This window comes from Mastigoproctus giganteus, chromosome 3, assembly GCF_048544385.1.
Source record: "Mastigoproctus giganteus isolate SK-2022 chromosome 3, ASM4854438v1, whole genome shotgun sequence".
In the NCBI taxonomy this organism is placed as follows: Eukaryota; Metazoa; Arthropoda; class Arachnida; order Uropygi; family Thelyphonidae; genus Mastigoproctus; species Mastigoproctus giganteus.
The window spans coordinates 188,139,058-188,165,417 of NC_143577.1; the positions used below are offsets into that span (position 1 = coordinate 188,139,058).

General features: G+C 37.6%; 1 protein-coding gene across 1 annotated transcript; it reads left to right on the forward strand.

Annotated features, from left to right (window-relative positions):
- LOC150088477 (cytochrome P450 2J2-like) lies at positions 1–26,360 on the forward strand. Its single transcript, XM_090370172.1, has 10 exons — positions 1–128; positions 243–370; positions 1,419–1,525; positions 3,744–4,039; positions 7,371–7,486; positions 13,032–13,287; positions 15,298–15,485; positions 16,526–16,642; positions 24,141–24,302; positions 26,182–26,360. The coding sequence occupies exons 1-10, from the start codon at positions 1–3 to the stop codon at positions 26,358–26,360; spliced, it is 1,677 nt and encodes a 558-aa protein (XP_090226298.1).

The following is a 26,360-nucleotide window of genomic DNA, read 5'->3' on the forward strand; positions in this document are numbered from 1 at the left end:
ATGTCTCGTAAACAGACACTTCCACCGGGTCCAACTGGTCTACCTATTTTGGGATATTGGCCATTTCTTAAAACGAACGACCATCATCAATTCACGAAACTTTCTAAGAAATATGGCGAGGTGTTCAGGTAAGTTTAAATGAAGAACGAATAGTTAGCTGGCACATTTATTTATTTATTTGCAAACAATTAAAAATTAAAAATTCTGGTGCGTTAAGGGTTAGTCTTTTTACTCTCTTTCAGTCTGTACATTGGAAGTCGTTATGTTGTGGTTTTAGGAGGTTTCAAAAGTGTGAAAGAAGCGTATACAAAATTAGAATCATTGGACAGACCGGAACCGTTTTTTCTTCACCCTCTTCCAGGATCGAAAAGTAAGTATATATGCAGTATTAGCCTACAATAAGTATTAGGACCAAAAGTATTCATATTTGGAAAAGCAAAAGCACGAGTTTTAATAAACAAATTATTAAGATGTAGTCTCCACCTTTTTACTTCCAAGCAGGTTCTTGAAGGAAATAGAAATTCTGTATGTCAATTCCCAATTAAGCGCGGTCTCCAGTTCAACTCTAGTAAAGGGACATATTTGTAATGCCCAGATCCTGTGCCCATTTTCATCTCAAAGAAGTTCGATCTGATTCAGATTATTTCATGCCCTTGCTGGTATCACAATAATTATAAAGCCTGAATTCGAATCCTGTCGAATGACGTGAGGAATATTTATGGTATATTTCACAATGGCTGAGTTAGCCCAATCCAGGAGAGGGTTGCATGATCTTTTCTCCCAGAAACTAAGGTTTTTCGTCCATCAAGCAGCAAACCACCGAAAAATACAAGCAGTTGCAGCAAAATATACTGATACCTCATAGCCTTAGTTACTTTGGCCCTTAACACTCACGCCCATTACTTCAGAACTTTATATTAAAATTTTATTTTTAACATTTTTTCCCCGATTATTGGTCCATAAATGATGGAGAACAGTGTATATAAAATCAAAAACATAAATAATTTTTAATTCCTGGAAACGAAGTCTACGACTTCCGCTATGGATCCATTGTGGTATTTCTGATGTCATCTGGCGATTATGTTGATTTTCCTCATCCATTGTTTCTACATTCTTTAAACTCTCTGAAATTATAATTTGCTTGTTCTAATTCCAGGATCTGTTTGTTTGTTTGTCAGTTTTGTGTGTTTAAAAGAGGAGTAATTTGGCCTGAGTGAAAGAGGTATCGATTAACTCAGTTATGGGTCGGAAAAGCATTAGGTTATTTTGAATCATTTCTAATCAAACCTGTTTGTCTTTATTTGACTTTTTTTATTGAATTAATTTTATTTCTTAATCTTATGAACGATTGTTTATTTATTTTTAAAATTTTTATTTCTAACTTAGAATTTCTTTAAAAAAACATTGTATATTAACAGGTTTTGGTTCCGTAAACGGTTCAGAATGGAAAGAACAGCGAAAATTTGTCCACCATGCTCTGAAGGATTCTGGCTATGGCAAAAGTAAAATGGAAGAACGCATTAAGGTATTTTTTAATAAATAGGGATATATAAATAATGTTTATTTATAAACTAATAATTTATTTATGCATTATGTTGTAAACTAAGTAACCAGTCTGTTAGATACACTGGTGTAATAGCGAGTAGTTACTCGTTTGGCCTCAGAAGATAACTAAGCAGACCAATGAAGTGTAATATGCTACATCCTACTTGGATAATGTTCAAGTAGATTTGCATTTAGAGATTGGGACATAAAACTAGCACGAAATACTCCACATCATCCATATTTGCCGAAAACTTTTCAGTATTGATTGTTGATACAATGGATCCATTGATTCATGCTCCTCTTATCCTGATTCTTAGCATGCAACAACTGTAAGTGGAATTCTTCAGATCGGACGAACTATTTTCTCATTTCCTCATCCATTGAACAGTAGCAGATGACCATACAAGTCATCTGCTACTGTTCCCAATCCGTGACAGAGTCAGCCGCATTTTGGTTTCGATATTCCCCTTTCCACACTGCTATTTTATTGTATTATCATTTGACAGATTGCGGTGGCCATCTTAGAATGCACTATTATTTTCCCACCACGGCGTCCTCTGGTAATAGGGATGTCGTTGGCTGGATATTTTCTAGCTCTTGGGCAGTTCTCTGTACGCCCTAAATGCTTTCGTGCGCGTGAATATCACAGAAGCACTTACTATCATAGTGCGCTTAAAGGCCATCGATGGGCATCTTTGGCCCATTCTATCGTTAAATTGCACACACAACACCATGGTGTCTACTCGTTTTATATAGCTCTGTACGGACGCATGATACTCTCTGACAAAGCATCCGATCTCTTTGGTGTTGGGAATGTGCCTAATAAACTGACCAATCATTTTATAATAATAATATGAAAGAAATAATCCCTCTTTGATGAAAGAATTTTTGAATGAGTTTTTTTCACACGCAAAGGGCTAAAAGTAAATTAATTATCGACTGTTTCATTCAAATACAAGAACACTTTACCATTGACATTATACCTTGCGTGTCCAAAAGAATAGCGGATTTATCATTTGTTTAATGTCGCTCTTCACACATTTATTCAATTAGCTGGTGCCCTCGCATCTCCAAATGCGAGGATGTCCAGAATGGTGGTGGTGTTTAAATGCTAAACCTTAAAAATCGTGCAGACCTCTTTGCCTCTAATTTGTTTAACCGTACACTACGCCTGTCAGCTTTAATACGTCGAGAAACATTCGAAAATCAATGAGGGCAAACTGAAGTTAGACTGAGGGCAGAGTGTGGTCAAACCCTTTTTGACCAAGGTTCAACAAGTAGTTTTATCGATGTATATTATTCCTAGTATAACCTGCCAGTATGTAGCAGCTGTTCTAACTTCTTTTGTGGTCTTTTTTGTGACTGGCGGCTGAAGTAAAATGGACGAATGGATGAATTTGCGGTCAGGAGACTCCATACTGAAGCAGCAGTTTGCCCCATTACGTAACCCTTAAAGGCTAGATGCCATATCTATTCTATATTCAGTTTTCCTGGATGGTCAGCTCGATTTTCGAGAAAGAAACTATGTGGCTAATCTTCTGATACCAAATAATTTGGTCAGGGAGTGAAAATAGTCTGTTAAAGATTCTAGCCTCACACTGCAGCTGGATAAAAATCATGTACGCATTATTTCTGTGATTTGTATACAAGATTTTCTGTGATTTGAAGATAGCCACCAAAGAATTTGGCCAGCTTCAAATCACAGACAACCTTGAAAGCTTCCATTGAATGCCCAATATCATTTATGACATTTAAAAAAAGAAGGCTACTCAATATCGATTCCTGAGGCATCCTCATTTATTGGTATGTATGAAAAAAACTTTAATTATTATATTAGGGTTACCTGTAATTTAATACATTAACCCGTATTTGTGTCTGTAATTTGCTTGTGTTCTGTTGTTGATTTGCTGTTAGTTGGACGAAAAACCCGAACCACGGTTGTCCTTGGCGCTAAAGGTAATCTATTATGATGTATATTCTCGAATAATTTGATAGCCATGTATAAATAATAGACATTTTCGTTGAATGTACCAACAAATGATTAAAATACGTTTCTCAAGGTAATGTGGAGAGAGCAGAATACCAACTGAACGAAGCATTATATGTATTAAATGCAAGAACTTGAACTTACTAATAATAAAAATTAATGTAAATTAACTTTAATGAATAAAAGGCAAATAATTTTAACATATTTACAGGAGGAATTACTAGCATTAATCAGAGATTTTGAGGAATTCAATGGTGAACCTTTCTATCCAAGCGATCACATTCTTCTGAGCACAATAAATAACATAGCATGGATGATATTTGGAGAATGGTTTGAACATAGGAGTCCGAAACTGAACCTTATGGTACAATTAATTAACAAAGGACACCAGCGGATTAAACATTTCAGTGTTCTTATCTACTTTCCTTTCGTGAGGAGATTACTATATTTTTTATACAGATTTTCTCCATACAAAAAAATGATGGAAGACTTTCACACTTTGATCAGGTAAGATAAATTACAATTTCATGCACAGGCTGTGACAATGAAATTGCAACACCTAGAAGGAATTATTGGGATTTCATGCAAATCAGCAGACAGATGAGCTGCGCTGAGATGTAGAGTGATGGGACCAATCGGGTGGAAGCTTCGGTTGATTTAAAACGAACGTGGAGACCTTGGAATGCAAAGTAACCCATTAAAATGAGAATTTAACAGCATTCTGTCCCGCAGGAACTGACTTTGGAGTGCAAGGATATTGTAGAGAATGCCGAGACTTCACTTACGATACCAATATCAGCAACTCAACGACTTCGAGAAAAGACAGATTATCGGCTTTCGGGAAGCTGGATGGTCCTTTGTGAACGGATGCCATCTACATAGCCACCCGCAGCTAGCACAGGCCACGGATGTTCTGGCTGTCTTTAAGTAATCTGGCTATCTTATTTAAGTAGCTTCACTGTATTCCTGTTCGTTCAAGGTGCTGCAATTTCAATGTCCCAGAGTGTAAATTACAATTTCATGAAAAGCATTATATTAAGTTTAATAAATTAAATTAGAAATCCTCTGGTGGTCGTGTCGAATAAAAATAATTTTTTTCTGTTTTTAATTGCTGAATAATTCAATTAACTTCTCGATTCAATTTTTCATGGTTTTGAATAAATGTTTTGCAAAACGACTAAAGATTATATTAAAGAATTGTCCTGTCCTGTCCTCTCTTCTCATTGGCACTAAATTTATTATTATTAGAGCCTAAATCTTTAGCGAATTCCTCCGCAAAGTGTGAGAATCAAGTGAAGAGCAGATTCTTTTTGTTGCAGTGTGAAAGAGTACGGACAACCTCTAGCTGCTTCTCAAGAAATACTAGATGATACTGTCCTGGAGAATCCCTTCTTAATGCTGAATCTTTCGCAATTTCATTAGGTTGTACTTCAATAATTACTGTTTTCTCTGTTAATATCTTAAAACATTTACAACCCAGTTCCTCTTGTTTTAGTATTAGTATTACTAATATTATCAGTATTGGCCATATGGTGCAAGGAAGTCTAAGGCTTATTCTGCACCAGCCGAAATAAATAAATAAATAAAAAAATAATAAAATGAAATAATAAATAATAATAAGATATATATAATAACAACTATCCAGCTGACCTCTGAATTTCCCCAAACTGTCAGCCTCTACCACCCACGTAGGTAACTTATTCCAGTAACTTATAATCCACTGGCTAAAATAAATCTTTCTACAATCCAGTCTAAACATCTCTCGCCCCGTAACTTGAATGTATGGCCTATAGTTCTGGAATCTTTTATAACCGTGAAAATTTCACCGCATTCATTTTACTTTTGCCTCTTAGAGCCTTAAAAATCTCAATCAAGTCGTCTCTAAGGTGTCTAGTTCCCAAGCTGTGCAATCCACATATTCGAAGTCTTTCCTCATAAGGACGTCCTTTTGCTGATCTCACAAGGTGAGTTACCCGTCTCTGGACCTTTTCAAGAAGCTCGATGTCTTTTTTAGGTGCGGTCTCCAGACTTGAACACAGTATTCCAAGTGTGGTCTAACGCTAGCCTTGTATAATGGGATCATGACGTCCTTATCTCTACTCGAAAATGTTCGATAAACCATCGATAGGACGCCATGGGTATTCTTTGAAACCTGTCTGCAATGCTCGGAGAACTATTTGTCTGACCGTATTAGAACTCCCAAATCCCTTTCTTCCACTACTGACTTTAGTTCAACTCCACTAAGTCTTTAAGTTATTTTGAGGTTACTGTTCCCCAGATGTAAGACCCTGCACTTTACTTGATTAAAGCATAGTTGCCGTTTTCTGACCATCCCTGAAGTCTATCTAGGTCATTCTGAAGAAGCCCTGCTTGGCGGTGATCATTAACTACTCTATTTTTCACGTCATCCGCAAATTTAGACATCCCGCCCTCTATCCCTTCATCGATGTCATTTAAGAAAATCAAAAACAACAGTGGTCCCAATACTGATCTTTGGGGATCCCCACTTCTTACATTAATCCAATCTGAGGAATAACTATTTATCACAACCCTCTGCCCCCTGCCCTGAAGTCATCCTGCTTTCCATCTAAGGATTTTCATTGTGATTCCAGCATGTTACAACTTATAAAGTAACCGCTCGTGTCTAACTGGGTCAAATGATTTGCTGAAATTCAAATAAATGATGTCGAAATTATTCCATAAATCTAGGTTACGAGTGACCTTGTCAAAACAGCTAACTAGATTTTTTAAACATGATTTTCCCTTTACAAAACAATGCTGCGTATCCTTCAGAGTTCCATGTATATTCAAATTCCACTCTTGATCATTGCCTACATGATATTCCCTACTACTGAAGTTAGACTGACCGGGCGGTAATTTCCCACTACATTCGTAGAACCGCCCTTATGTATTAGAAATACAATGCACTTTTCAAATCCAACGGATCTCTCCTGAGTCCAGTGATGCTCTCATAATTAGACTCAATGGTTCAATGCACTCACTTGCCGCCTCCCTTCAAATTATAGGGTATATGCCATCAACCCCAGGAGCCTTACTCCCCCTAAAGGCTCGAAAGCTTTTTCATTAAATAAACATGTGAAATTTCAGTATAATTAATTAAATATTTTTAAACTTAACTTCTATAATTTCTCATTGACATAAAGGGTTTTTCTTCTGTAAATATCGATGCAAAGTAACTGTTGAGTTCATCAGCAACATCAGCTGAGGTATCGAATACTGTCCTACGTCCATTAAGTAAGGATCCAATCTGATTTGACCTTCTATTCTTTGTACTCCTTATCCCCACTCTTTGCTCTCTTTGCCAGAGATTGTTAATATCTGCCTTTTCCAGTTTAACCTTTTCTGTTTAACCTTTTAACCTATCCGATTTCTTAAACTAGAATCTACACATAATCTCTCGAACGTGAAAATCATCAAAACAAGGGCATCGAGGGCAGTGAATATATCTACTGTTCCCGAAAGATTAATTCGAAAAGAATTTTAGCAATGATATTTTCAAAAAAGGACGAAATAGTAATAAAAAAAGGTAAACTGCAGCCATTATCAATACATTGCAGGATGGTAGCCTTCACAACAATTCACGTTGAAGAAAATGGACCATAATATGCCACGCTGGATCATCGTATTTAGCAGTAAGAGTTTGAACGCCGGTCTACTGAAAGATCATGTGTTATTTCACTTCCGCTCCTGACCACTCGGCTACGGAGGCCTGCTTATTATCAGTTCAATCGAAAATAAATGATCTCTGTCTTAATAGGATTTCATGAATTCGAGAATAGCATTTTCCTTTTTTTAATTTGAAACTTTCAATTAACAGAATTGAAGCTGAAAACTGTCTGAAGAATGAACGCGATCGAAATATGTGTGGTTTCATTGGTAAATACGTGCGCGAAATGGAAAACAGAAAAGGAAACCCGGACAATAGTTTTACTGGTAAGTATTCTTCTTACTTTACAAAATTAGCAATATTTTACTACTCAAATTTTCATATCTTCTGGTTTTGTACTTAACTCACACAAAAAAAAGTCCTCTTAATTGAAGAAGTCTTAGAGAAAGCATGGAGAGCCACGAGAGTAAATATTTCATTATTTAAATTCTCTCTGAGCCCAGTAAGGGCATGAGCCACATGTTTATACACTTTCTCTAAATGGAATATATTCTACGATCAGTTATCTGTCTTTCCTTTTACTTCAACCGAAGTGAAATATGATAAATTTATGTGATATATATCAGTTTCAACAGATTAGCTGTCAACAACTCTGGAAATGTTCTTTAATTTCTCTTTCTCGATTAACAGAAAGCGGTTTGTCACATTTTTCACGTTGGCTAGAACCTCTCCTCGGTAATGCCATTAAAGAATATCATAGCTTCAAAGAGGTTCCTTCCATTTCCACGTTGGAATCGTGTTTAGAAGTTTCTAAATATTTGAAGGGCCAACCCATCCCCTCAAACATATGCTATGTACTTTCTGACTGGACTACTCGGCTAAGTTCGATTGCTTATGCAGAGCAAATTCTACCAAACGCATCTTAACTGTCAACAAATCTCTTGCGGATCTTGAGATTCCTAATTCAGGTGAAGCATTTTGATATTCGTATAATTTTATTATTTGAATATTGCCCATTTTATAATGGGCATTGCCATACAGAAACCAGAAAGGTAAAAATAAAACAACAGAAATTTCTACTTGTCTGAAGCTAGCTAAATCCATCGCAACCTGGTAGTAGCACAATGGTGGTAACCTCGTCCTAGTAGTCCGCCCCATTTCCAGTTCCCTGCATCTCCATGTGATATGCTAGAAACTGGTTTTCTGTCTACACAGCAGTTGCATCTCATTGTGGTGCAATGATCATTGGATCTTCTACAATACATCTATTGAACTTTATTGACTTCCATTACCGTGCACAGAACTTTTCGTTCCCTGCCTCTTTCGATGCGTGAGGATGCAGTAATTAAGGCGTGTTTTGCACTCATAGATAGATACAATAAGCATGACAGCTAAACGGATGTTCGATTGACTGTATTGGCTGGTTAGCAGCCTCCGAAACGGAAATTATTTGAAAAAGGATGACCACAGGGTATGAGGTAACCGTTTCGAATAATGGTGGGCACTTATCCAGTTTAAACCAAGATGGATAGTTTGTGAAATGAATGACATGTCTTTGTGAGGATGTTTGTGGGCTGACCTGAAGAAAAACATTGTTCTCTGGAAACAGGCATATGCATTTCAATGGTTAGTTTGATAGTGAAAAGTTCTGACTCCTGGTTACCCACTTTAAATACCTTGGGGTGGTGATTGATGATCGCCTTTCTTTCATTCCACACTGCAAATTCCTAAAGGAAAAAATTAAATCAACTACTGGCTGGTTAATTCACATTGCCAGATCTCTTTGGAACCTCAAATCTAGAACATTGGGTTTATACTACACATGTATATTCCTCCCAATTGTTACATATGGTGCGGGTGCGTGGGGTTCCCGTGTCCAAAACTCTCTCATCCTTAAAATTCTTCTACAGACGCAAAGATCCTTCCTTTTGGCCACGAGCAGGGCATGTAGAACTGTTTCTACTGATGCCCTGCTAGTTCTGAATGGGCGCCTTCCCATTCATTTAGAAATTATCCTTGCATTTCTTAAATTTCACAGGAGGCATCTTACCCCTGCTTCCATTGGTGTTTTTGAAAATAATTATAATAACTCTACCGACCTTGAAGTTTCTCGACTGCTCAGTTTAGCCCTTAATGAGTGGCAGCTCTCTTGGGATGACTCTTCCGTTGGCAGAATTACTTTCTCCTTCCTTCCTAAAGTCTTTGTAAAATCTAAGAATCTTTCCTGGCTTCAACCTGGACTTTTTTCCTCTTTTCTTCTTACGGGTCACGGCCTTAACTCCCGCCTTTTTAGGTTTGGACTGGTCCCCTCTCCTCTTTGTCACTGTGGAGCTGAGGAGACGGTGGAACATTTAGTCCTAAATTGCAACATATATTTAGATTTACGTTACCAGCTCATGTTAGACGCCAATGTTTACACCCTAGATGATTTCCCAAAATTTTTGGAAACATCAGAATCCTTCTCAGCTTTTTGCAACTACGCTAACTCCGTGTTTAGAAGACGAAAGATGCTAAACACAGCTCATCCTGTTTAAACTCAAAATTTTGGATAAAAAAAAAAAAAAAAAAAATATATATATTATTGTTCAGAATTACAACTTCCTCTTTTATGTAATTGTGATCTTAATTTTATTATGATTCTCGGAGTTAATAGCCTTGTTAAATCTCAAATTTTCCTCATTGTGTGTTAAGATACTACAGAGCAGTTCTAACAAAATCACTGAAGGTTATTAGATTGCTTGTTATTTAGTGTAACTGTTTAAAACTTTTACCAAATATTGTTCAGACAAGTTCTTCTGGGCTTCTCAGAAGTCTTGTCTTCTCACTGTAAATTTTTGGAAAATTTTGTAATTAGATGCTAAGTTAAGTTAAGTTATTTTCTTGGTGTCTCAGACACAATTAAATCTGTTTCTTGAGTTTTCCTTTCTCTGGCTGGCTGAGGTTGGGCTCCTCTTCCAGTCGGAGAAAACCTAACTTTCCTCTCTGTTCTTAGTTGTTAATTCATCCAACCGCTTTCTGCTCCTTTCTTAAGAGAATATCTCTCTTCTTTCTTTGTCCTACTTCTCCTTCCCATAACTTTCATGGGTTTACCACTGGTTGGAAACCCCCTTTGCGGTTACTAAGCCCTGGAGCGCCTCCTCGTGGCAAGGTACGGGAGTCTGGACGCAGGCGGCTTCCCCCCCCTGCCTCCAGGCTGCAAAGTCTCCAGGGCCGGCAAACAACACCCAACAGAACCTACACTAAAACATACACACATACATTTATACACACTTGCCGGCTATAAATAAACTACAGAAGATACAGCGGTATATAGGGGAAACCCTGGAGGCCGCAACCATTACACGAATACCTTGTACCCACCTATGGGCTACCTCACGAATGGATGGCTGTGATCCTACTTTGGTTAGTGTAGAACATGAGTAGCACTTCATCCGAACAAGTGAATGGACGCTATCTTGTGGCAATTTAGGTAGAAGATCGGAAGTTGTCTGCACCTGGGGAACATCTCGTAGAGTGCTGTCTACTTGAATTTGGATTTGTGATCCATCACCATTGAAGCACATTTGTCATCTCTGGGTGGCTTGTTTCGTGTCGGAGAAACTGAAGGCCGTTGTGGAGGATTAGACCGCCACGGCGAGCCAGCCACTTGTCATGGCGACGGTTGAATAGCGAATCGTTGCTTTACTTCTTAAAGCAGTTGGTCAGGACTGGTCTGCTACTGAGCCGTATTCCTTTGTAGTTAATGAAAGGATACTATATCCTCTGTTTGTTCCAATACTGCATGGACCTGTAAATGGATTGCGTTCCATTTCCTGTGCAGTGCTATTCTTGATTATTACATCAAAATTACTGTTGTTGGGTACAGCAGCTGCATGTGTGTTTACAAAGTTCTTGACTTATCCTGACTGTAATATTATGTAGTGAATGCAAAGTCAGCTTTCTGTTGTGAGACAGTTAAATATTTCCACGTGAGAAAGATCTATCCTAAAATAAAGACCAGGAGATTCATGATCAACTTTAGTGCGAAATAGCTGTTTCATTGACATATGAACTAATGAAATGACGTGCCCTCAAAATTGGGGTATTATAGTGATGCGATGTATGACGCTATCGGTGCACTGGCAGTGGATTGATATTGTGTTTAATATATCCTCCCTACGCAGGCAGATGATCCCTGGCCGTCTCAATGTGCCAGGAATAATAACCAACTAGTGATAGTATATGTTATTGTAGAAATTATCTTTACAGGATTTCAACAGGTGGTGGGGTCTCCAGGAAAACTGGGATCACCTTCTTTGGTGGAAAAGACCACGGATCGATTCTCGTCAGTGATGCGATGAACTTTTATTCACCTTATGGCCGAGTTAGTTGGTCTCAGGCATGGACAGTAACCCTTCCTTTTTATAGTAGGAACAAGGAATCGTTCTATTTCAGAATTTTCAAAGAAAAGTTAGTCAGTTGCCTTACGAGACGGCAATTTTGAACAATTATGAGCGCACATTAACTGTTGATCAGAAAAATAAAGAAATGAGATCATATTTCTGATAAGTTCTCTGCTGCTATCTGTTTATATTTTTAGTTATTAAAAGGAAAAAAGACGAAACTGTGTGCTGCTATGTTTTAATATGGAGTTGATGTCGTTGGCTAGGAAATATTGCGTTTAAGTTGATTTACCAATATGGCTCTTGTTCAGGAAATTTATAACGTTCTATGTCTTGCTGCAATCAATGGCAAAGCAATTCACAAGGAAATAACATGAAAAAAGTCCAAAATAAAGATTTTATGTGTTGAAACTAAAACAAGACGAAAATTATTATTGAAATACGTTGGTGTCATAAACCTTACAAACACAAAATGCGAATACATCTTTAAATACAAACTGAAAGTCTAAATACCATTACTCGTCATTTAGGAAAAGAAAACAATCGTATTCTTATCCCATAAACGAAGTCAAGCACAACGTTACAGTGTAAATAGTCCTAGATTAAAAAGCAGCCTCTTTTCAGAACCTCATGCGCTTGTCTCTTACGACATCCTCAATTTCAAGATAGGCAGCATTGTGAAAATGCTCCAAAGACACTGCAGAGATGATCATTTGGTATGAAGAAGAACAGTAGGGAAATGGAGGCAGGACAAAGGCAAATCGAAGTGGCCAGGTAGCTGAATGTGATTTAAAAATCTGTAAGTAGATTGTGGAACATTTCTAAAACAGGTAACGTGCCTTCGAATACCTAACCGAGATTAGGATTTTATACTAGAGAAACTTGTTTAAGAGATCTTACAGATTTCCGCGTGTTCCATCTAGGAATCAAGGGATTTTCAGCTGTTATATATCGAAATTGTATCTGCAGTCCTTGTATTTGTCCTGAAAAAAAAGGACGAATACAAGGAGTAGGCATTTTTCACTTACGTAAACCATGTTTGAGATGCTCTAGACACGAAGATTTCCAATTACAAGGCCTTCTTCCCGGAAACTCCCTATGTTGCTTCAATTCTTTCTCAAGGATGGAGGTATTGCTAACCATATTCCTTACTACGATTTGTTAGATTTATTAGAGAATTTTCCCATGAATTATCGATATATTATTTTAATGGCCAGATCATGGTTTGCTCATCCATGTTCTCCACTTTACGAGAAATATTGAAACGGATGTCTTGTTATCGTAAATTTGGATAATGGTATTTGGTTTATTTACATTTTTTGTTTATCCCTTAAAATTGAGCACTATTGTAAAGAGTATTCAATAGCTTACGATCACTAAGTATTCCAATATTCCTTTTCTGGTATTTAATTTCTTCATGGACACATTTGCTCATATTGTACATAGATTTTCTTTTTTTTAAAGTTCAGATTTTTCCTTTACGTTACAGAATCGATGTTTGAGGGAAATATTACGATGCTCCTTACTGCTGGAAGTGAAACCGTTGCTACAGGAATTCTGTGGGCCATTTTTACAATGGCTGCCTATCCCGAAGTTCAGCGTCGTGTATATAATGAAATTGATTCGGTTATAGGGAAGGAAAGGACACCTTCATGGGAAGACCATTTGCAGCTTCCGTTCACATTTTCGACATTATTAGAAGCGTTTAGATGGAAGACGCTTGCTGCACTTCCTCTGATCAGATGGTAAGCTATTTGTTTTCTTCTGTTAATTAGGTTCGTTCGTCTAAGAGTATAACACTGAAGAGAATGCGTCAGAAATGGATGAATTGGATATTTATTGGCCATTTCGATTTCTTTAAATGCAATTGCGATCAGAATAGAGTTATTTTCAACGATTTGATTTTGAAGTTTTGGTATTTTTTCACATAGTTCTCAACGAACACAATTATCATTAAAACTGGTATTTCTTCAAGAAAAAAAATCGATTCCTATAACTGAAAACACACCATATTACAAAATCAAAAAGTTATCCAATCATAGTTTCTCTCAATAGAGTGTTATCTCTTATAGTTAATTTCTGTTTAAGTTTTAATTCTATTATTCATAAACCAGACAATAATAACAATACTTGTTTTATATAATGCCTACAATTCATAAATCTGTCATTCACAATATTTTTCATATATAATAACTATAAATCGTAAGGGGCGCATCTATAATTAAATCTAGTATATTTTACTCAATTACCTTTTTTACCCCACATTAATAATGAAATTAGCTTTACCTGCAGTATTCATTTTCAACCTATTTTGATACCTATAATGAGACCAGACTTCGGGAGCATCAATTTTCCTATTCCTTCTGGATATTAATAATACGATTAATTGACCTTCTTTTGACAAGGAAAGCTATCTACGTACGAAGTCTGGCTTAGTGGAAACGGTTCTCTATTTTTTGAGTGAAATTTTCGTAATTCTTGTATGGGGATCTATTACTATCTCTGTGGTCGCTTTCCAGCATCACTGCCATTTTGTTTAATACATTGGTGTGCAAAACATAAGGACCAACACTATTTCTAAAGGTTACAAACACAAAATCTTTACTTAAGGTACTTTTTACTGATGAGAGTAGATTCAGTCTCAGCAGCGATTCTGGATGTCAGCTAATCTGGCGAAAGAAGGGATCGATATGGCGGTCGAGGTGTTCTCGTCTGGGGAGCCGTTATCCTGGATGGACATACACAACTCTAGATACTGGAAGGCGGTACTGTAACCGGTGCACGCTACTGTACTGAGATAATCCTTCTCCATGTGCGTCTGTTCCGAGGTGCCATTGGCCCCGAGTTCGTGTTTATGGATGATAACGCCACACTCCATCGCACTGTAGCTGTTGATATACTTTTGGAAAGTGAGGACATTATTCGTATGGACTGGCCTGCCCGTTTTCGCTGATCTAAATCCCATTGAACACATATGGGACGCTCAGGGAAGACGCCTAGCGGCACGTTCACACCCAGCAGAAAATGTTCACCAGCTGAAGATGGCGCTGACAGAGCAATGGACGATGTTACCGTAAGAACTTATCAACAACATTGTTCTAAGTATGGACAGGCGGTGCAAAGCATGCATCGACATTCCGAGGCCATATTTCCTACTGAGGACCACCTCTTCCCTTTGTTCCCCCTTTGGCAGTGATGCATCTCTATCATGGCAGCCAGTGCTATGTTGCAATTTTTGAATAAAATCCCTCTGTACCGTTTTGTTTTCGTGTTGTGTCGGTGTTGTTTCCTTAATCATTTCTGTACCTCACGAGGTTCCTTTGGTATGCCTTTCCCATATCCAGGCCACTCCTATGAGAAGCTACAGGTGAAAACCTGACTGGTCCTTAAGTTTTGCGCACCAGTGTAGGAATCTTCTGGCTAAAGGGAGAGTTTGATGTCTGAACAATTTCAATTCACTTGTGTCTGGGAGGCCCATAATATGTGACAGGCTGCAGTCCATTAATGGAATGCTAGATTACTATTCTGGACGTCGCTTGTCAGTGGCTTGTTTTTTGCTAAACTCTTCTTTCTTTATTGCTGTATTTATTCTTCCCTCTTAGTCAGTGTATCCTATCACATATTTTTTTTCATTATTGAAAGAAATTTGAAGAAACAAAATTTTGATTACGTTTTAAATAATTCCTAACACTAGTTAAAACATTTATTTTAGTTAAACAGAAAATTTTATTATTTACTATTATTTTCATTTTTAGTGCTGCTAAAGATTTTACCATATCAGGTTACGACATTCCCAAAGGAACAATCCTAATAGCCAACTTTTGGGCAGTTCATCACGATCCAAATTACTGGGAAAATCCTGATGAATTTATACCAGAAAGATTTCTTACCAGCGATGGGAAATCAGTGTCAAAGCCACCACACCTAATTCCATTTAGCATGGGTAAGCTAATTAAGTTAGATAATCTAATTCTGTGATTAAACTGTGATAGTATAAATTCTCAGAATTATTATTTTTTTCGTATTTGATGCTACGCAGAACATAATTTTTAAGGTATTTCAAAGACTGCGTTGAAACCCAACTCCCAGATTTTTTTACTTGATATTGATGTAGGTATTTCAAGTTTAATGTCTAAATTTTCTGATGATATAAAAGTGAGAAGGATTGTTATCGATGGATAAATATTTTGGATACATGGGAAGTGACAGCTGTAGTTTAACATTGGAATATTGAAGTTCTTGAATCTGGGCACCAGGACTCCTAGATAACATATCAATCAGATTGTACCAATGTCTTTGACAACGCAGAGGAGTTCGGAATATTTATACATAAATATTAAGTTTTCTGAACAGCAAGGTAAGCTTCTTTATTGATTCTATCAATAAACTACCGATTACCCCGTTGTATGAGAGAACGATCAAGCTTAATAATTTATTTATTAATATTACCACAGAATATAAAAATAAATAAGCAAGGTTCATAGACAAAACAACTGTGCCAGACAGGAATCAAAGGCTCATGAATATTACACATACTCTCTGCCAGCGCAACTTCGCTTCAAAGATCAAACTATTGATCTTTGAAGCGAAGTTTGATCTTTAACTTCAGAGATCAAATTATTCATATAAACAAACCAGTCACTGGATCATGTCCTTCGTGATAGTGTAGTGGTTTCGCCATATATCACTCTTCTGGAGAAGAATGGGTCCGTCAACGACTAGAGGAATTTCTGAAGTCTTCTGCAATCGAAGCTGTAGTTAGCAGATCTCATGATGAGGGAATAGGAATTTAACAGTTATTGCAAAATTCCAAAACATACACCGATCCGTGAACACACTCTTGTACAGACATAATGCGCAATGACGCAATAAAGTCGAATTCGCTGATGGGTATAAAACCCAAGAAACACACCACATTATCTACTCGTATTTAATTTATATTCCTCTCCTACCTTGTTAATATATTTCTTTGTGCTTTTGTAGGTAGACGGTCCTGTCTTGGGGAGAAAATGGGAATTATCGAAGCATTCTTATATTTTACGACGATCTTGCAACGTTTCGAAGTAAAACCACCAGAGGGAAGAACTGTCGATTTGGAGGGTATTTGTCATCTCACTTATCAGCCAACCATTCAACAAATACGTCTTTTGAAAAGAGCATAAGCGATTGTAAAATTCAGTTTGATATCAAAGCTAGTTTGATAATAATAATGTGAAATAAAAAAAATTCCAGTTTTATAAACACGTTTTGTTTGAAAGAATATTATTAATTATTAAATGTTATGTATATTATCAATTAATATATTATTAATAATATCTGACCTCTGAATTTTCCCAAACCGTCAGCCTCAACTGCCCACTGAGGTAACTTGTTCTATAATTAAAAATTAGGTGGATGAAAGCGAACTTTCTATAACCCAGTCTAAACCTTTTTCTCGTAATCTGAATTCATGGTCCCTGGTTTTTCCATCATTGATAACAGTGAAAAATTCGTCTTCAATCATTTTATTATCATCTCTCAAAGCTTGGAGTCTATAAGACTCCAATTAAATCCCATTCGAAGGTGTCTGATTGTAGATATTGGTCTTGTTATTTTTACATTGTATTGGGTGGTTAGCTGGCTACTGCGTCGCTGCTGTGTTATGAGAAGGGTCATACGATACTTACCATGGTTGTCGACAACCACGTGTGACGTCACGGCAAACTCGCTACACCACAGAACGAAAGCATTTAACAGTGTTGGCTGTTTACGGGGTACTGGCACCTTCACGTCTTTCCCCCTTAATCATTCCACGTTTAGAGTTGGAAAGATCTCGACGTCCACCCATTCTTCCTGGCAGACACTGAAATACTGATCACCACGTGTCCGAATTACATATCCCGACTTTGAGCCTTCACTAGCATATACTAGTACATCCCTACACAAGAGGTGTTGCTATTGCAAAGAAAACTTAGTGTATATATCAGAATTTTTTATTATGGAGGTGAGTAGAAGATATAAATACTTGTGGAGGCGATATAATGTCATTGATAAAAAATTAGAATCTTCAGAAACAAACGCCTTAAAAAGATATGTCGACATATGTCGATATGTCGACACCATGACAGGGATCTCAAAGATAAATTGAAATAATACATGAATATAATGGCAAGACCGCTTTAAAAATAGAAAATTTAAAAAGAAATTAAGATGATATAATCCTGTAGAAAGGATGAGAGACGGGAGGATTGGTTAAGCAGATCATCATCAACCATTTTCAATCCACTGCAGGATGAAGGCCTCTCCAGCAACTTTCCAGTTCCTTCTGTTTTGTGCAATGGCCATCCATTTACTACCCACAAGCTCATGAATTTCGTCTATCCATCTCCGCCGTCTATAATTTTCAGGTCAATCCTGAGTTCGGGGTCGCATTCCTCAAGGACATCCCATGGGATTGCTGAAGCCGCATAAACACACTTTTCAGGATTAAGATATTTGGGCGTTGTAATTGTTTTGGTTGTGACTTTCCTTCTTCCAGAAGTGATGGGCATTTCTATTTGCACAGAGAGAATGATGGGGTTATGATCAGACTGTATGTTGCTTGTAGGGTTTTGATTAGCCATACAATTTGCTGACACGAACGCAAGGTCTAATGTGCTGTCGCCCCTCGAGGGGCGTGTGCTAACCAGTTTGAGACCTAATATACCTAGACGCTGACTTAGTCTCCTCTTGAGGTTTCCCTGAGTATTCGGGAGATTGAAATCCCCACACACGACGTGTTTCAGTGATGAATGGAGATAGTTAAGCAGCCAATTGAGGAGTTCATCAACTACTTGTGCGTCTGGAACCGGTGGGATATACACTGCGACAATGTCTGGAGAATTGTTCAGGCTGTTATTATTTTTAGGTTTTAGCTTAACTAGAACTGCCTCGAAAGAGTCAGACTGGCTCGATACTGAGTGGAGGATAGAAAATACCTGCTCAATGAAAAAAATTGCAACTCCTCCTCCCCTCCGGTTTTCTCTAGACGTGTACACCATCCGATACCTTGCAGGCCAAGTAGAGGAAAGCGTGTCTTCATTGGGGTAAAGCCAGATTTCTGCGAAGCAAACCACGTCCATTGAACTGGACAGCAAGAGCTCCTCAACTTCATTCAGTTTATTCCACATGGATCGCACATTTTGGAATAGGAGTTGGAATGAAGCTGTTCTCTTTACCATGGCGAGGGATGTACGCTGTCTGATCCGTCTGTGAAGCATCGCTGGTCGATATGTCGACACCATGACAGGGATCTCAAAATTCGGGGAGAGAGAGATGACAGAGATTTAGGGTAATTTTCAATCTCATCATTTTCAATGACCGTTGGGAGCCCCTTTTCCATGGGTATGTTAAGGGCGAAGCATGGATTTACCTTGTTTTTCCTACGGCTGTTCCCATGCAGAGCAGTTGGGTTGTTAGTGGAAAACAGGGATACATCGTCTAGTCAGAGTCTGGACTGTTGTGGACACCTCTCAGGGGTATTTGAGGGTATCGCTTCTTTTCTGCTTCGTGTTTCATAAAATGGCCTGATGATGGTGCCGAGGGTCCATTTGGTGCACGTTCCAATCATTTCAAAGTGACTTTTATCACAATAGATGTGAAAAGAAGCACATGCTGTGCTTCGAGTGTTCAATCTCTGAATCTTTAAGTCTAATTGTAGTTCCTCAATCAGTACATTTGTGACGAGTTATGCTGACGTCTCTGGGGCCAAACGTGAGACAAACAAACTGCTGGGTAGAAGTCTGGGTGATGAACCGTACCGTTTGAAAGGCCGAAAAGGCCGAATCTTCGAGACTAGTGCGGTGCCCGTCCAAGTGGTTTTCTTCCTGTTCAAACTGTTTCTACTGGCCGTCTTGCACTTAGTAGTCTGGTTATTTCCCGGTTCGGCACCCATCACCAGGTTGGTCGCAGGTCTGGCAGTGGTTCGGTCTTGTTTAGAACTAGCTGACGAGTGGCTTCCTGAGTGCAGTTCAAGGGCGTTTAATGTGGCATTTTTATTTATATACTGATCGTAGCTAACTTCGTCGGGTGGCACATGACCACCGTTTGTTTCCTTGGGCAGGTTTAGCTTGAGCGCGTTTAGATATGATTTATTTCTCTCAGAAGAGTGTTCAATGAAATCTTCTGTTTCTCTATTACGTTCATTGACAGTAATGGGCGGCGTATTCACGACTGCGTGTTTTGGTCGGTTATCAGCTTTAACGCGAGAGCTAGTCGTCGAGAAGGATGCAAGGTCAACACAACCTTTTTCAAATTGAGAAGATACGGTAATCAGATTTCTGCAAGCTGGTTTTGAGGTCTGAGGTCCTTGCAGAGACGATTGATATGGGGATCTCTCCGATAGCATAATATTGCTCTTCAGGTCTATCATCTGGTTTTTCAAAAAGTCATTTACTTTCTAATTTCCTCATTCTGTGCACGTAGTTCTTGGTTGATACTGAGTAGAGCAGATAAGCATTCAAATATTTTTGGAAATTTCTCCTCTAAATTGGGCACATACTCTTCAGTGAGGTTGCTGAAATGTGGGGCGTATGACTATTCACTCACGGAGCTGCTACGACTGGCAATGTGGCAGTTGTCAGGAGAGATACAACAACACGATTTGTTGAGATACAACAACAACACGATTTGTTGAGATACAACAACAACACGATTTGTTGAGATACAACAACAACACGATTTGTTGAGATACAACAACACGGTACAACATCAGGAGAGATACAACAACACGGGACAAAAGTCTTTTCATAATGTTGTTGATCTCTCCAGCTGTTTAACAAAAAAGACGTGTTGACCCAATATTGAATTACAAACAATCATCACTTCTTTTAAGAGAATTGCAATGCAGTTTATTTCATCGCGGTGTCCCGCCTCTATTTTGGTATTTAAATATTTTGGCACAGCTGTCGCCTATCCTCTTCCTAATTTTCTCACTGACCCTCTTTTACGCATTCTTTCGAATAAATAGGCTTTCTTAATTTTCCTTTTATTATTGATATTATATTTTTATCTAAATTTCATTGTGTACCAACTTGAAAATCGGTGTTAATAACTTCAAAAAATACCTGAACGCATTCAGGTATTTTTTTAAATAAATATAGCTTGAAATAATGCTTATTTATAAATGAATAATTTATTTGTGCATTAAACAACCAGTTTATCAGTTACGCTGCTGTAATAGAGAGTAGTTCCGCGTTTAGCCTCAGAAGATAACTAAGCAGATCAATGAAATATGAGATGCCACAGACTACTTGAATAATATTCAAGTAGTCTGTGGAACAGACTACTTGAATATTATTCAAGTAGTCTGTGGCATCTGTGGCATCTAAATGAAACAGTCTACTTGAATAATATTCAAGTAACAGTCTACTTGAATAATATTCAATGAAACAGTCTACTTGAATAATATTCAAGTAGACTGTTTCATTTGGAGACTGGGACATAAAACTATCACGAAAATAATCCATATCATCGCATATCTACTGTAAATGTTCAGTATTGATACTTGATGTATCAAGTATCAATGGGTCCATTGATTCATGCGACTCTTGTCGCACGCTGGTTCTTAGTTATCATGAAATAATTGTAAATGTCTATCGTTAAACTACACGCACGCACACACACCAATCAATGTTTTATAGGACATTTGTCAATAGGGAAAAGAACGTCATTATCCCTCTGTACAATGCCAAGACGATGATATTTTAAGAGTTGTGGTACCAGCGCCAAAACACACAACTCTAACTCTAATACCTGCCACAGACTATCATCCTGTTTCTTACATGAAAAGAGCCGTTATTATGCTCTAATTTAGAGGAGTTATACTGACATTACAGCATGGCAATTTGTTACAGAGCTTGCTGGAGTTACAAGAGAGCCTGCTATACCTTTTATAAAAGGCTCCATGGGAAGAGTCTATTTTTACGTTAGTTACCTGATTGTGTTGTCTTGAACCCTACACATACAAAAGAGCCCATTTTGACTGATGGCAAAGAGCCATGGAGCTCTTCTTTGCCTTTGGATAGGCTTCAACCGGATTCATAATTCACTCTTATCTGGAAAAACGGAGAAATAGATTTATTTCTGCTAACATTACAGAAAGAAAATCCTCGTTTGAGTGAAGAACTCTCAACAGTCGAGATGAGATCCTTAGGTTGGTCCTTTTACAGGGCAATTGGCTAGACGCTCTTTTAAGTGTGCATATGATAAATCAGTAATTGAAAATACTGGATTATCAAATTACAATGCCTGCTTCTGTTTTTATCAGATGAAAGAATTAAAGCTTTTAATAATAAAAGAGAAATGGGGAACTCGACAACACAGAAATAGGCGCTGAAGGCACCAATTAACACTTGATTCCTTCCCAAAGAACGCGACGCCCAAACTGACAAACAAATTCCAGTGAAATTGTATGTAATGGTCGCTAACTATTGGGATAAATGAGGTGGACAACTATACCAGTATAACTCAATTGGTAAAATACAGTCCAATCAGCAAGATACCCACACAAGTTTATTCCGTAGTCCCCGAACCCAAACCCTTCTGCGCAGAAATCTTTACTATTTTTCCATCAGGTCTCTTTTCAACCCGTACCTTACCGTAATACTTACAAATCCGCTGTATTCACAACGTCTAATCATAAACAAAGGCCCAAAAATATTCGGGAGAATATACCAGATTTTTAAACTAAAATCTATACATAACTACTCGAAAGTGAAAATGAGTAAAACAAGGGCGAGGGAGAAGAGTGAATATATCTACTGACCCCGAAAGATTAATTAAAAGAATTTCAGCGATGATATTTTCAAAAATATAATAATACAGTAATACTTATTAACAATCCAATTGAAAAATAAATTCATGCCGACAGCCCACTTCTCGGTCACTTGGCGAGCTAAGGTCTGTGCTGGTGGAAGAACGGGATTTGTTGCTACAGAATCTTTTAGAACCCTTAAATCGAGCGTGATATATCGCTTTTAGGACTGTTTAGACGTTGGAGGGGAACATACATCGTACTATTGCCATGTGATCACATATTCGAGCATCTTGTATCGACTTTTGTAATGTGACCTTTTTGGTAATTCTTATACAACCCTCTAAAAGTCCCTTATACGTGTCAGCATTTCTCGTGATCTTCTAGTTTCATCTTTATTCCATGGTTCACCACCATACCAAATTTTTTCTCCGTGTTCTGTTCATCTTGTTGACCAGCGTACTTTTATTGTTAACAGCAAACTGCAAGATACAGGCAATCAATAAATGATATAATCTACACTTAATATTCACTTTCTAATAAATTAAAACATTATTTACACATTAAACTTATTTTCTCCTATAATTATATCACTTCTTTCGCAAACGACAACTGTATAAATGATTTTTGACTTAGATTTCTGTTACACGGTGGTTTCTCTCTGCAGATTCTCTCTTTCAGTTAATTTAGGAAATCTTCTTTAACAGCAAAAATGAAGGGAAGATAACAGCAAAAATGGAGGAAGAGCATCAAAGCCGAAGGCTTTTAAGGAGATATTCTATTACAAAAGAAATGCAAAGAATAACATAAAATTATTTCTGAATTGCAGGTATTACAACAACAGAGAGACAATGAATAAATTGGATAATTTATCCAAAATTCAATATTGGAAATTTCGGATTCGTCCTTCTGCAAGGTTGCAGAAATTAGGACAAGGAAAGCTATCTTAGGGCAAAGTCTGGTCAAATTAGCGGAAACGATTCTCTAACAATTTTGAATGGAATTTTAGTAACTCTTGTATGGGGGGATCTACTAGTACTATGTCGTATACTTTCCAGCCTCCATGACGTTTCTTTTAATAGGAATCTTCTGGTTAATGGAGAGTTCAATGCCTGACCTATAATACGTGACAGGCTGCAGTCCATTAATGAATGCTAGATCACTATTCTTGTCGTCGCTTGTTTTTTGCCAATATCTTCTTTCTTCACTCGAGGACGACCAACAGGGCGATACGTGGATCCTGTCAGTTCCCATTGAATATTGTCATTTACTCCAGGGAGGCTACAGGAACTTATATTAGGAGAAGGACGATAAGTAGGAAGCTGCTGGGCATTGGATTTTATGGAAGAGCTGCAACAACAAATCAAACGCGTCGCAGAACGCAGTGCAAAGGTGTACTTTCCCGGGATGGAAAGCATCAGAACAACATAGAATCAATATGTAATAAATAAATGGTGTGATATAAACGGTGGAGCAAAACAAATGGAAGGAGCAGTCCGTTAAGAGTGGAACATATCAGAACTTTATGTCGAATTTGATGGTCACATATAAGCACATTAAGGAAGCCTTATTTTGTGTGGTTCATTATTTTCAGGGACTTGTGGGAGTCCTATGTTTTAGTACTAACAAAAGGACACACATAAGATTTCAAAAACATGTATTTTTTATTTGTGAAAGAAATTTGAAACAAACTTTTGATTACGCTTTAAATATTTCATGACACTGCTTCGAAATTTTATTGTTGGCCTTGATAAACACAGAAAATTTTATTTATTATTAATATTATCATTTTCATTTTTAGTGCTTCTAAAGATTTTACCATATTAGGTTACGACATTCCCAAAGGGATAATCATAATAGTCAACTTTTATGCAGTTCATCACGATACAAATTACTGGGAAAAGCAGGACGAATTTATACCAGAAATATTTCTTACCAGCGATGGGAAATCAGCGTCAAAGCCACCATACTTAATTCCGTTTAGCCTGGGTAAGTGAATACCTCATTCATAATTATTATTTCGTGGAGATTGTATTACATTTTATAAAAAAATTGATGAAGAATGATAGCATCCTTCAGGACCTTATCTCGTGAGGGCTCACAAGTCTCTGTGAACATAAGAGCAAACATTGAAGGTCGAAAAGATAGTTTCTCTCTGAAGGGACCAACCTTTTTTCTAGGAGAGAAACTGAATGCAGAAATTCATAACAGAATTTTCAAGGCATTTCAAAGCCAGCGTTGAAACTCAGCTTCCAGCCTTTATTTCTTGATTAGATATTTCAAGTGTAATATCTAAATTTGCTGATGGTATAAAGGTGAGCAGGAGGATTATCGATGGATAATTATACATGAGAAATGACAACTGTAGTTTAACACTGGAACATTGAAGCTCTTGAATCAGGCCACAAGTAATCCTAGATAATGTACCAATTAGATCGTACCAATGTCATTAGAGTTGATAACCAAGAGGGCTTGGGAATATTTATACAATGATATTAAGTTTTCTGAATAGAAAGGCAAGCTTCCAGGAGAGCTCAAGGGATTCTGTCAATAATATGGTAGGAAGTTTTCCAGTATAGAAAAATGATTGATTATCAAGCTGTATAAGAGAACGATCAAGTCGAATCTTAAATATTGCATACCGATACTTTTCGAACAATTGCACCGCAATAATAGTCGAATATTTTAAAACCTGAAACGCAGGTAATAAACACGCTGATCCGCTAACACAATAAACTAACGCACGATTTGCAAATATCTTTTATAAACTTTTGATAAGGCTTTCCTAGAAGACAGTCTTGCATTCTAAGAAAAGTCCACACAGAAATTTTTTGGACTCTTCGTTGTTATTAGGTGTATCGTAGCCGAATAGTTAACGCAGAGCACAGTAGTATATGCATTTGAGTTGGCAGTGATTCAAGCCCACAGATAGCTGAATATGGTAAATCTTAAATTTTCTCTCTCTCTCTCTCTCTCTCTCTCTCTCTCTCTCTCTCTCTCTCTCTCTTTGAAGTTCTTCGGACCTTATGTGGCCTTCCCAGAGTAGAAACAGAAAATGTATTTATTTCTGTGGCTGAAATTTATTAGTGACAGCCATTATAAAGGAGGACTGCATGAAGTCCCCAACCAACGAACTATGCACCAATGCAGCATTCTACGTCAGAACAAATTGTCAAGGCCACTCACTAGAGGTTTGCTTCCAGGGGATGAAGACGGATTATGAAGAGAAGTAAACTTTCAGAGGCTGTTGCTTTTTCTCTGCTTTAATCTAAATATCATGCTTATAGATAAATTTACAGTAAGATCGAGGAAGTGATCAATAGACATTTAATCACTATCAACAGCTATTCGAGCAAGGATTATGGTAAAAAAAAATCGTGCCAAACAGGAATTAAAGACAAATGAATATTGTATAAACTTTTTGCCAATCCTCCAAAGATCAAAATATTGATAAACATTCCGTTCACCTTTGGCTCATATTAACTTCAGAGATCGAATTATTCATATAAACAACGCAGTCACTGCATCATGTCCTCCGTGATGGTGTTGTGGTTTTGCCAAGTACTACTCGTCTGGAGAGATGTGGGACCGTCTACAACTAGAGGAATTTCTGAATTCTTTTGCAATCGAAGCTGGTAGTTAGCTGATCTTACGAGAAGGGACTAGGAATGCCATCAGCTATTCCGAAATTTTCAGTCCACACAATGCAAACGGATCCGTGAACATACTCTTGTACAGACATAATACACAATGACACAATATATCCTAGGTCATTGACGCGCATAAAACCCAACTCACACACCACATTACCTACTTCTATTTTATGTGTATTCCTACTTAGTTAATACATTTATTTGTGCTTTTGTAGGTAGACGGTCCTGTCTTGGGGAGAAAATGGGAACTATCGAAGCATTCCTATATTTTACGATGATCTTGCAACGTTTCGAAGTAAAACCACCAGAGGGAAGAACTGTCGACTTGGAGGGTATTTGTCATCTCACTTATCAGCCAACAATTCAACAAATACGTCTCTTGAACAGAGCATAA